At 25.3% G+C, this 13,467-nt stretch overlaps 1 protein-coding gene across 3 annotated transcripts in view; it reads left to right on the top strand.

Annotated features, from left to right (window-relative positions):
• The window catches only part of LOC107457060 (uncharacterized), a 97,978-nt gene that overhangs the window by 22,494 nt on the left and 62,017 nt on the right, over positions 1-13,467 (top strand). Inside the window, exon 1 of one of the 3 annotated variants that reach the window (XM_087153908.1) lies at positions 10,858-11,021. The exons of the other annotated variants lie outside the window; for them this stretch is intronic. Coding sequence (XP_087010034.1) covers positions 10,989-11,021 — 33 coding nt within the window. The 5' untranslated portion in view covers positions 10,858-10,988. Of the gene's footprint in view, positions 1-10,857; positions 11,022-13,467 lie in introns of those variants that run through there. 3 annotated transcript variants of the gene reach the window in all.

The following is a 13,467-nucleotide window of genomic DNA, read 5'->3' as shown; positions in this document are numbered from 1 at the left end:
GTAAATATTCAAACAATTATGAATTTATTTAAAAAAATACATATTTTCAAAAATGTTTTATCTTATCTTTTGAAGTTATCTGCAACAGAAATTTTTATTATGCTGCTTCAATATGAATAATTAAATAAGCAAATGTTTTATTATATATATTTTCCTCAAGTGGAGGTATATATAAAAATTTATTTTATTGTTAGATAAACTAATTCAATAATACGAATTAGGAACATTTATATGAATTATGCAAATTCGTAGGAATTTTTATCATTAATATAACTGTTAACGGTAGTATGAATTATTATGATTCATATAAATTATCGATATTGCTATTAATTATTTACCTAAGTAATATTTCTAGTAAAATATTCCATGTAGATAATTACGTTATTTAAATATAAAATTTTTTGAAAAAATACTCGAGCTGTATTCTTTATATTTTTGTTAACAAGAAAAATATGTAAAACAAACAAGTATCCAATAAGCTGCTCATTACAACATTGTTCACTGTATTAATACAGCAATATGAATTATTTCTTTAATATGAATCATTTGAATTAATATAGCTCTATTTTGAATTCTGTACATTAATATTATTTAATATGAGTTATGAAAGATAACTTGAGTAATGATCGATGTAAATAATAATTTTATTTGTAAATAGAATGTTACGAAAATAGTGTAATTTCAGCTAAGCTACATAGTAGAAGAGAAAAAAAAATGTATGGAACTTTTTTCTTACCGGCATTGTGAAAAAAAAGCACTTAAACACATTTAAAAATCCCTGTTAATCTTTACATTTGCATTATAAAAAAAATATAGTTTATCTTATAAAGAGAATTAAAAATAGTTATTATACAAAATGAACCAATATTATTTAAAATTTAAACACAAATTAATATAAAACTCATTATCGAAAATAACATTTTAAATTATACTTACATTTCCTGATAAAATTATTAGTTTTTGCCTGCATAACATATCGAAAACACAGTTACAGTTAAGAATAGGATGCATTAGAAAGAATTTGGCGTGTGAGAAATTCTCATTAAGAATATTACCGGGACTATTTTTATGGGCGTCATCTAAGACGAGAAATCTGAAGGAGGCAATTTGTCGAATCTCTGAAGGACCCAATAGTAATCCTAGCTAAATGGCGAAAATACTTTTATGGCTATTTTTATGATCAGCCAAGTATTGTTCCGGGACGCAAGGCTTTTGGGTATAGGATAATCCTGTTATACTACTCATCAAAGTTGAGTCGCCAAGCTCATGATTATTCGTTGCTGATTCTCATTTGAGGAATATCAAAAAAATTCTCTTGCTTATTTTAATAATTTGACACGCTATTGTTAATATACATTGCTTTAATTTTTAAAAATTGAATCAAAAATATTTCGAATTAAACTTAATGTATCAAAATATTTATCAAAATATAATAATATACTCTTGAGAAAAGTGTTCAGCATTTAACCATAATATCCATACTAACCATAATACTGATCTTTAGCCATAATATTGATCTTTAGCCATAATATTGATCTTTAGCCATAATATTGATCTTTAGACATAATAAAGTACAAAGTTGATTTAACCTTAATTGGGTGTTAATTAGAAAATTATTTCAAAGTGAACCACATACTATAAAAAAAATCAAGAAATGTTTTTTGAATTTATAGGGCAGCTGCGGTGGTTGTAGTTTTCAAAAAACATTTCTGAATATTTCGGAAACATCTTTCTACAATATTCAGAAACATTTCGCAGTACTACTTCAGAATTATTTAAAATCATTTCTTGTAGTTTCGGATGTTTTAATTATTTATTATTATTTTTTTTAAACATTTTGAAGCGTTTCTTAATGCTTCGGAAATCTCCTATAGGACTCGGCTATCAACAATGCCAACCGCCATCCATCAGTCAAAAGGTACCTCAAGATAAAATCGAGTTAACGTATCATATATACTAGTGAATTGAAATTTAATAGTTGTAGTGGTAGCTACGCTACTCTCTGAAATTGAATCGGAATCAATACGATTCAGTTTTTTATTTTTGAGAATAAAAGAAATGTTTCTCAATTTATCGGAAACATGATATTCAATGAAGATCTCTGAGATTTTTGGAAACATTTTTATCGTGTCAACACTAGTATCTGAATTTTTTTTACAGAGGAGGGTCGCGTTGGCTCAGGGAATAGAGTGTTCACCTTTTTCTGAGGTGAACGAAGTTCGAATCCCAGCGAACGCTGGTTAAAACAAATGACGCCATGCTTACCCCTACCATACTGCTGACGTAAAATATCCTAAGAGGTTGACAATTCATTGGTTAGAATTCTTTTGACCATTAGAAGCCGTAAGAGGTCTTCCTTTCCATGTAAAGAAGCAAATACGAGTTAGTTCCATCAAAAAGTCCTCCACGAAGGTTGCTTTGTTTTAATGTTTGATCTAGGAATGCCCTTGCTTTGTTGTTGAGTTGTGTTCAAAATTACAAGGTTACGGAATTGAGCATTGAAAGCAGTAAACCCAAAAATAGATTTGCTGTTTAACGCCAGTTATGATACAAAATAAAATTGAAAAATACTGCCATTCAAATTTAAACAAACTTCTAAAAAGATTAATTTGCAAGCAAACTAATTGTATACTAATAACATAGTTAAACTTAGTACCATATTATGAGTGCAGAAAAATGAAACGGTATTATGGTTCAAAGCGTTCCGAAATGTCTAACAGCTATAAAATAAAACTTTAAAATAACTTATCTCGACGTTTCCTTTTTCTGAACTATTGTGTAATTACAATGTTTCGAGAGAGTTATCATAACATATTTTTAAAATAATGCGAATCATTACAATTTTTAAAACAACGCATTTATATTTAAATTTTGTTTCATTTAAAATAGTTTTCTTCTAGTTAAAATTAATAAAAAGAGCATAAAAGACGACAACTCATTGAAAACACGAAGTAAGAAAACTTTTGTTGCATTCCTTGTAAGTTTTTATTACATTTATAAAAATAATACTAATGTATTAACACTCAGACTCTATTTAACTTATTCTAGCTCATGTTCACTTCGAATTAAGTGATTACTCTTTAAAAAAATAAACATTGTCAAAATATCATTTTTTTAGACTTCGTTTAAAGTTAACACAAATCTTTTTTTCTGGACACCTTAGAATACCTGAAAATATAAAAGAAAGAATAATAGTTATTTCATTTTCACTATTATAGATATATTAAAAACATAAGCACTACGGATGTAAATGTTTCTAATGAGGGAAGTGAACTCTATTATATAAATTAAATATTTTAGGAACTAAATTCATTAATTAGATATAGTAAATTTTAAGAAATATCTTTTACCTGTTGTTTTCTGTATGCATTTGAAAGATTATTTCATAGTTCCATGTAATATCGCACTTGTCGAGGGCCAAAAAAAAAAAGTTCGATGTATCAGAATACGTGGTATACCGATATTTGTAATCGGAAACTGTAGCCAATTTTTCAATAGAAATATAGTCAACTGAGATAACTTTGACCCAGTAAAAATTTTTTAAATCACTAATATCTTTTCATTTCTATTTAGTTTTTTTTGAAAATCACAAATGCACACGTTAATAGTGTCGAAATAATAATAATAGAATTTCCTCTCTCGCTCTTTATAAATATATGACAATATTATAATTCTAATTAAGTATTGCTTATAAATTAATAAAATTAGGCTGCAAGCGTATAGAACTCATAAAATAAGTTTACATAAAGAGAACATGGAAAAAATATAATAACGATTTATAAAAAGAAACATTATTTTAAAGAAACATTTATGAAGAAACATTATAAAAATGGAATGCTTTAAAAAAAATTTAAGAATTTTATTTTTGAAAAGCAATTAAAAATTAATACAAAAACAAAACAAAATAGTGAAACTAAATAGCGAAAATAGGTCGGGAAACAAAATAGTAAAAAGATATGATTTCGTCGTCAGATCCTACAATTATATCCTCAAAAGTGCAAAATATATCAATACAATAGTGTAAGGAGCACCCAAATTTTTTTTTTTTGAAACGAAAATAGAACATATTAACTACAAATAAAAAAATATCAAGCAAAATATAAATAAGAATAGAAAATAAACAGAAAAAAATGAAAAATAAGCAACTAACTAAATAAATAAAACGAAATAAAATGAAAATACAGAATTAAATACATGTAACGAGCAGCGAATTCATTCCATTTCTTATACATTATAATATATTTAAATCTGTTTAAGATAAGACAACAGCTATTCATAGTCATACTATAAAGAATATCCAACATATTTTATTTCTTGATCATATTCATTGCATAGAATAAAGCAATAGAAAAACCCAACCAAAATATAAAAAATTAAAAAATAAATAATTGATTTAAAAATCATTTAAAAACAAGTCACATAAAAACAATAAAACTCAATATAAAGTACAGACATTGACACTTATGATAGACCCAATACAATTTAAATATGTCTTTATTGTTAAGGTCGGTCGAATCCGATATAAGTTTAAAGGTGACTCGAACTCATGATTTCTGTTTTGCAAATCGGGCATATAGACTATTGATTTATTTACATGCATTTCAATCTCTCTAGGTACAAAATATCGATAAATACGGTCTAGATTACCGTCTGCCTGGGTGATATGTTTCTAAATTGGTAAAATTATATCTTTTATTTTTAAAAAAGAAAATATTAAAGTGCAACTAATTGAAATTTGGTATAAGGTGCTTATTAAAAAAATTGCAATATGAATATTTGTGTGCATTTGAAGTTTAAAATTCTATTGACGATCTACTAAATGTAAGTTTATCTAGTTATTTAAACATTATCTAATTATTTAAACATTTAGCTGACATTTTCAAATTATAATTCATTGTTCGTAAAAATAATTTTAAGATTTAAATATAAGTATTCCTTTATTATGTTTGTTCATGTTTGTTTAAAAGAATTCTTAAAATATTTTTAAGATAAATGATGATTTTCCTACTTATATAATTTTGTTTAAGTCATAATTAGAAAAATTGATATTATTATAAAATAAGTTATTTAGAAGCTTTTACCCTTACAATATTTTTTATTTGATGCAAAGAAAAGTTAATTTAGGGCTGCATATAAATAGGATTAATAACAAACTATACAAAAAACCACAGATTTGATTGAAATACTTTATTAAAATTTATTACATTTTTTATTTGTGTTATACGACATTATTTCTGCTTTTCGCATTGTTTTAACTAAAATATTTCTCATGACGCTACATAAAAATACTTTACGATTTCATTAATATTTCAATAAGGCAAAATAACTCTAATAAAAATTTACTCACTGAATAATTTAAGATTTACCGAATATATTAGCCGCAAAACATTAATTGCGATTTATTTTGCGTAACCTATCAAACATTTGATACAGTATTCAAAACATATCAAATTATTATTCTTAGTATTGGAAACATTTTTTAGATTAAAGATGTTTTTGTTTTTATTGTGTCAGCTAATTTATGGCTCGGTTTTTACTACACAAAGAAAAAAAAAGACTTGTTTTATTTAAAAGTTTTCTTTTGTTACTTTAACAAAAAACAATTTGTGACCTTTTTTGCTTTAACAAAAGAATAGCGTTTATATCACGTGATTTACGTTCACTTTTCTTGACTATAATGTCCTTTTTGAAAAATAAAAGTAAATGATTCGCGATGCAGAGAAGCTATGTTTGATTGGCTGAACTTCTTTTTTTATTGGTTTTTCGAAGCAAATCTAAATCGTTTTCCGTTAAAATATTTGTTTACAGCTAAACAGTATACATTTTGTAGGATTTTTAATTACCATACTCTCTTTCAGATGTTCAGCAGTAAAAGTTTTTTCCCTTACACTTTAGTTTTCTTTCAATTCTTTGTTAGTATGTATTTATTAAATTTTCAATGAATAAACGAAAGAATATTATGTTTTAGTTCTTGTTATTTAAATTTAGGATTAAAAGCATGAACTTTGACAATATATAAAGGATTTTATGTATTCTCAAAACCTAAAATGAAGATTTTTATAAATTACATGTATGCTTAACTTATTGAAAATTGATTCAAAAACTTATTTATGTACTGATGAACGCAAAGAATTTTTTCTTCTTGAAGCTTTTATATGTTAGTTACTTTAAGTAAATTATGTCACTTTAAATTTAAGACTCATATCAGAATTTATTTAAATATTTTTAGTACATTTTTAAATTTATTGCTTTATAAAACTATTAATTAAATATAATGGTAAAGATTTTACGACAATAAATGTATAAATTTTAGTGGAGGTTAATAAAACTTTATCTATTTAGGAAAATTTTTATCTAAAACATTTTATTTTCCCAATTAAGCACCATGCTGTGATGCTGTGTTACAAACCATATTATTAGCCTAATATAAATAATTTTTCATACTTTGAAAAATAAAAATCTTTGTAATTAAAAAATTTAGTATCGGTTGTTCTTACGTTAAACAACAGAAATATGCAAGCAAAATATGTATTAGGTGATAGCAAAAGTTCGTATCTATGATGCGCACATACAAAAAGAAGAAAATGTAAATCCACATTTGTTTAATGGAAAATGTCCTTTTTTCACATTTATCGTTCACCAGATTCTGAATAAAATTAAAATCTTAAAAGGAAAAATTACATGCATTCACCGGATTGCTTCAATTTAGATTTTAACATATTTTGTTTTATGAAAAATAATTTCAAAAGAAGAACAGTAATTTTTTTGGATTAACGAAAATTGTCTTAACGGAGTTTTTTGACAAAACAACTGTAATGTTAAAATTTAAATTTTCATGCATTCATTTTCAAAATTATAAATGTTCGAAGTTTAACAAAAAACGTTTAGAAATAATCAAGTAAAAAAAATTATCTTTAACATATGTTTCAATCCTAAATTCCACGACTTCTTTTCTCTTGATTTGATCAAAAGATCTTCAAACTTCGTCCTTCAAGACCTACAAAGAAATTCGAAATAATTAAGAATTGAAATAAATAATTGCAACTCTTCTATGAATTATTCAATTTAAAATACTCATTGAATGTAAGTAATACCAATGCTAGATATTTAAAACTTTAACTTTTATAAACAATTAGCATAATTAAATTATAACATTATACTATTATTTTTAAGTCTGAGCAGGCATATTTTCTTTATAAAATGAATATAGGCAAAAATAAAGTTAAATAATTGTAGAATATTTTTAAAAGTATTTATAAAAAAAACTTTGCAGGTTTGATATGTTTGCATTTAATACAGAGACATTAAAAATAGGTGTTGCTTTTTAAATATATTCATTCATACAAATATTATTCATTATTTATTTATGTTGCCATTCAAATACTAATTATCATTAATAATGCTTAATGAAATTACTATTGCAAAAACCAAGTAATTATTTAAGAGAATAACAATAGAAAATAAATATGCAACTAAATTCTTGCTTATTCTAAGCTTTGTTGTTTATAAATTTTATCAATTTCAACATCCAAACACACGACAAATTGTTTGATAAATATTTTTCATTTTGGTAAGTTTAAAATATTTTAAAAATATCATGATTTTTTTTTTAATGACCAGAAATATTAAAATATTCATTTTTATGCCAACAAATTAAAAAATACCTGAATGCACGTTTAAAAAGGCCATTTTCACAATGAGAATTATACATATATAATTCTTATTATATTATGATATTATTTTAAAGAAGAAGAATTATTATTTTTGTATAAATTTGGCGTAAATTATTTTTATAATTGCAAAACTTAGTGCGAGAAGATTTGGGGAATTGAAGAATATCAGTTATGGCAAATATAGCAAAAGTAGGAAGCGTTTCTGCAAAATCTTCTTTTCTTTTTAAAAACCACCTTCTTTAAACATTCCTCAAATTAATAACACTCAGTGCTTTCAAAATATTTTTGACCAGTTTTTTATGATCAAAACATGTCCTCTGATTACTGTGATAAGAAATAAATTTTCCAGATTCTAAATGACAAAAATAAGGAGACAGAAGTGTATTATTGGACCCGATGTTATTGTATCATTATAATTTCAAAGTATAGTCTTATGCACTATGTATACAAAGTATAGTATTAAACTATGAAATTACTTAGTTAGATATGCGATCATTATATCAAAAGTTAATCATTTGAATTTTTTTTTCTTTCAATTTTGTAATTTTAATTTTGTAGTACATTTTCGCATCGCTAATGTAGTTATTACCACTACAGTTATTTTCACCAAATTAGTCCTTATTGATTCCTACCATGGTTCAGTTTGTATGGAAATTAAGTTATAGTTAGAAACTAATTAAATCTGCTGAAGACTAGTATGGTATTATGTTTCTAGGTATTGATTTTATGATTAAACTTTGAACCAATTATTCTTAGTTTAATAGTGATTGGTATTTGCTAAAAAAATATCGTGTTATCTTGTTATATTTAAACATTGTTAGGGCCGCTGATACCGCTGTTTTGCGTTTTCAACTTAACGCTACATTTTGTTTTGATGCGCAAACACTATAAGACTGAGACGCTAGAAGTTTGAAATTACGAAGATGCGTAGACTACATAAAAAAATAGAATTTTCTTATTAGTTCGGAAATTTTTAAGTGTTAAACTTATTATAAAAAATACCGTACAGGCCACAAGAATGCAACTACAGCGTTGAAAGTTTGTACGTTGAAAGGACAATATGAACTTAATAAAGAGTTTCTTGGAAATTTTAATTTGTTCAAAATTGTTGTAATTAAATGCTTTTTTGTCAGTTTCTTAAGTTTTTTTACATTTTGCAATCTCTACAAAATCTGTAACACTTAGAAACTTCAAATCACGAAGGTATTTAGAAAAATGTACAGGAAGTACACCGATATTAAAAAATCAAGATTCGACAATTTCTTCAAGAGTTATTAATATTAAACGTGTATTGAAAAAATACTATATTTGGTCAAACTGTAGCCCACTGAAATACAACTACGGAGTTAATGTTTGACATAATAACGAGAAAAAGTACAGAAAGCTGCAATAATTGTATATTACAAAAAAACAATATAATCTCGGCTTTTTGTAAAGAATATTGACTTTAAAGAAATGATGAATGAAAAGCAATTACAGGGATTGGTGGTCAGGGTATAAATTCAGTAAATAAGTCAATATAAAATATCACAGTTATCCCCTACACTTCAACTTTAGTGGATAATTTATCCATTCGGATGAATTCAAAAGCCTTGATCTCAAAATCTTTTAATCTAACGCCGATGTTTCTTTTACTGCTCTTGTTGTCTGCGTGCAGTGAAAACACTTTTACAGCTTTATATTTCCTTACCTTGACTCTTGAAAATTACCATTTTATAACTTAATTAGAAAAAACTGAAGTTTCTTAACTAAAATAATTCAGGGAAAAGTAGCAAAAAAAAAAAAAAAAACTCTGAGGTAAGTTTGATGTGAAAAAGGATTTGATTTAATTCATTGATTTTAATCTTGTTTTTATATTTTTCTTTTGTGCAAACTGGGACAAAAAAAAGGTTAGAACGAAAATAATGGTAAATAATTTTGGCTGGCACAAAAAATAATAAAAAATAATAATAATTGGAATTATTTTAGCTTTATTAATTGTGTTAGAGTATGTTTTTTCGTTCTATGCATGATTTCGTGAGGTTAATCAGTACTGATAAGCTGATAGTTTAATTTCTTTCACCCCACACGATAACCGGGTATTCAACTAGTTATTTAATATGCAAAGCGCTACTCAAACTCTGCATTGTTTGGGCTTTCAGAAATATTCAAAATTCATTCTACTAATTTTTAAAAATAGAAAATGCTTGCTAAGATGGCGATTCGTTATTTAATAAAGTTTATTAATTTCTTTTAACTATTTATTTGTTTCAAATTAAATGCGATTTTGTTCTTCAAGACTATATGTATTAATTAAAATTTAACCATCAAGTTTAAAGTAATTAAACTGTCGCATTTTGATGGCAAAAAAGTTCGAAAAATACGCTTAAATCAAACATATTTTTAATTGATTTATGAAGTCAACCATTTATTCACTATACAATTTTTAAATCTGCTATCAAAATATATTTAAGTAAATAAAAAATGTTTATTTTCTTAAATAAAATGCAGAATCTTAAAAATATGTTTTACTACAAGAACATAAATTCGACATTTGTAAAATATAGATTTTTTTTTAAAGTTAAGTTTTATTTATTTATTTTCCTTTGAAATGGAACTTAGTATAGGGCAATTATGTTCAAATTGCATTTTTCGATACAGAACCACTTAAAAAAACAGGCGGCGTTTGCAAAAGCTTCAAAATAAAATTGAAAACAACCAACGGCAGATATGTTCTCATTGTGTTCAGAAAAAATGCGAAGATTTTCTTTCTGTCAAAACAACCATTAAGATATCAGACAAAAAATGCCGACATTTCTCATTCGAGCTTTTAAATGACTTTTATGACCTTGAAACGTTTTCAAGCTAACCCACCAATGACTGCATCACTTGAGACCCGAATCACGTTTCTCTCCTAAGTGATTTACAACAATTTTCCAATCCAGTTTCTTTGCTCGCCAATTAGAATTTTGGCTAAATTTATTTCTCTGATAAGAGAGTCATGTTCCAAAAAAGGAATAAATCGTTTATGTTTGGGGGATTGGGGGAGGGGGTAGAAAAATGTATCCTAAAACGAGAATGTATTCAATGTAATGACACTTTTAAGCAAAGAGCCATGTGCAGAATAGATAGCTTAAGGGGGTTTCCAAGGGATCATGTACTGTAACGAAATGGCCCTGAACTGTAGGATGTGTGACAGGGACTTGTCAAAGGTGAGATGGAATTGTGGTGACAGTTTTGACCATTTCTTTCTCTTATGTGGGTTGAGCGGTTTGCGAGAATCTAATGTTGATTTCTCATTTTGACTTTTGGTTCCATAAGAGGCATGTTTAATTGATGGCTATGCTTAAGACTCTATGGAGATGGCAGGTAAGGAATTTTACCATTGATATAGAATTAGATAAATGTCTAAATTTATAAACAGAAAAATTTAATATTTTAGTAGTTGTTGAATGTTTCAAACATTAAATATTTTTAATATTTTAAACATTAAATGGTATCAAATATTCTAAATGCATAAGCAAACCAGCTATAAACAATATTACGGGTGCTAATATCGCACATTTGTAAAGGTTTTATCAGTAAAAACAAGGTTAGCAACTATCTTTCTTTTCCTTAAATTAAAAATAAAGAAGAAAAATAAGTTTTATTTTCCAAATAATCACGTTAGTTAATTTTTTTTTATTTCCTTGAATAAATTTTTTTATGAACTATGTGGTTATATTTTTAATATTTTAAACATTAAATGGCATTGAATATTCCAAATGCATGAACAATATTATGGGTGCTAATGTCGTAGATTTATAAAGGTTTTAATAGTAAAAACAAGGTTAGCAAATAAGCAGTATTAATAGAAGGAAAAATAGGAGGAAAATAAGCAGTATTTTGCAAATAATCACGCTAATTAAAAGTATTTTATTTTCATTGAATATATTTTTTTATAGACTATAAGGTTCACTACCTTTTTTTTTCTTTTTTTAGTTAACCACTTGAGTTTTCAAAGTTATTAAACTTTTATTTAAACTTTTGTCGTATTAAACAGCAAAATTATAGCCCTAAATTAAAAAAATATGATTACTTTTTTTAATTGAGGGATATTTCAATATTTTTTAAAATTATCATTTAATGCACTTGTTATTCAACTATGATTTCTTTATAAGTATACACTTAGCGACATTTTCTCTGTATGCATATGACAAGTAAATTTTTAAATAAACATTTGAAATAGGAATGATAGAAAAATTTACATATTATCAATTTTTTGTAGTTAGTTTAGTATAAAAACCTATTATATAAGAAAAAGTTATGTCGAAGTAAAATATTATATTCTTAAAATTATATATTTGAATACAATTCCTTCAAGAGAAATAATTTTGTTAAAACTTATTTCTGACTTTCTATTTTATTGTTGACAGCTTAGTTCAGAAAATGTACTTTCGTATATTTTTAATTTTTAAAATTAGCATTTCGGAATGAACTATCTAAGAAAGGGATCCCAATAAGTGATGTTTTTTTTTTTAAACCAAGCTGAATTTTCCTGAATGAAGAATGATTTGAGTACAGAGCCCTTTGTCATTTTTTGTCCTTGATACATAGAAAAGTATTCTTAATATATATGCATTAATTTATTTTGGCTTTAAACTAATTCAACATAATTACTTATAAAATATGATAGTTAATGAAATTTTTTCAGTACGTCAGTTATTTTATCATTTCAAAATAAAATTTAGACCTCGAATTTGTCGTAGAGAGAACCGACTCTTTCACTTTTTTTATACCAATATATAATGTCATTTCAAAAATATTTAAAACACGAAAACATACTAATCTTAATTTACAGAAAAATACTCTAAACTCTTGAGTAATAATTCCGTTTAGTTTCATATTAATTGTTCGAAAATTATTTTTTTTTAATTTTATTATTTATTTATTTCCTTTTTTTAATTTTATTTAACTTAGTCATAAGTCATGCAAATTACAAAAACTGTCCAACCTTGTAACAAGCAAGCCATAAAAGATTAAAGAAATAATTTTCAGAAGAAACCAATTTGTTACTAATTTGCTGAATATTTTTAATCTACTGATCTTTTTAATTTAATGAAAATATCACTCTAATTTTCAATTTAAATTCGAAAAATATTGTATTTTTCCAAGCATTATGCAAATTTTAATATTAAAATTAAATACCACACAATTAATATCATTTATAAAAATAATTCTTTGTTTCCCGGTATCCAGTGTAAGTTCGAAATCCTTGAAGATTGTTCGAAATATTAAAATAATTTTTGAAAATTTAAGAAATTCAAAAACTTCCTCAAGTATTAATGAAACTTCGATAATGATTTAAAATTGTAATGGGCTTGAAAATTCCATGATGAGACTCGAAATAGGGGAAAATTTTTTAAACTCATAATTATAAATATTTCTGCCATAGATTTTCTTTATGACACACGGATAAAATTTCCAATAATCATGTTTACTGTTTAGTTGGAATAGTAATTTTTCATGTGAAACTTAGGTTAAGAATATTTGCTTTTTAATTTAATAATATGAATCTGTATATTTACCTAAAAAATTATATATTCAATTTAATTTTTATCTTCAGAGTTCGAAAAAAATACATTTTGAAATTGTTTCTATTATTCTTTATATTTTGTTCATACTATAAATTGAAAATCTATATTAGTGTGGGATGAGTTAATGTTGGTTTTAGAAAGAGTTATTTAATAGAGAGCATAGCAATCAAGTTTTTAATATTTTTTGTTTCTGTAAGAATAACAGTCTTTTTAAGCAGTAATACATAAAATTAATAAAG

This window comes from Parasteatoda tepidariorum, chromosome 10 (assembly GCF_982258835.1).
Source record: "Parasteatoda tepidariorum strain Cologne lab strain chromosome 10, Ptep-v5.0, whole genome shotgun sequence".
NCBI classification, from domain to species: domain Eukaryota; kingdom Metazoa; phylum Arthropoda; class Arachnida; order Araneae; family Theridiidae; genus Parasteatoda; species Parasteatoda tepidariorum.
This window is presented reverse-complemented; position numbering and strand designations above follow the sequence as displayed.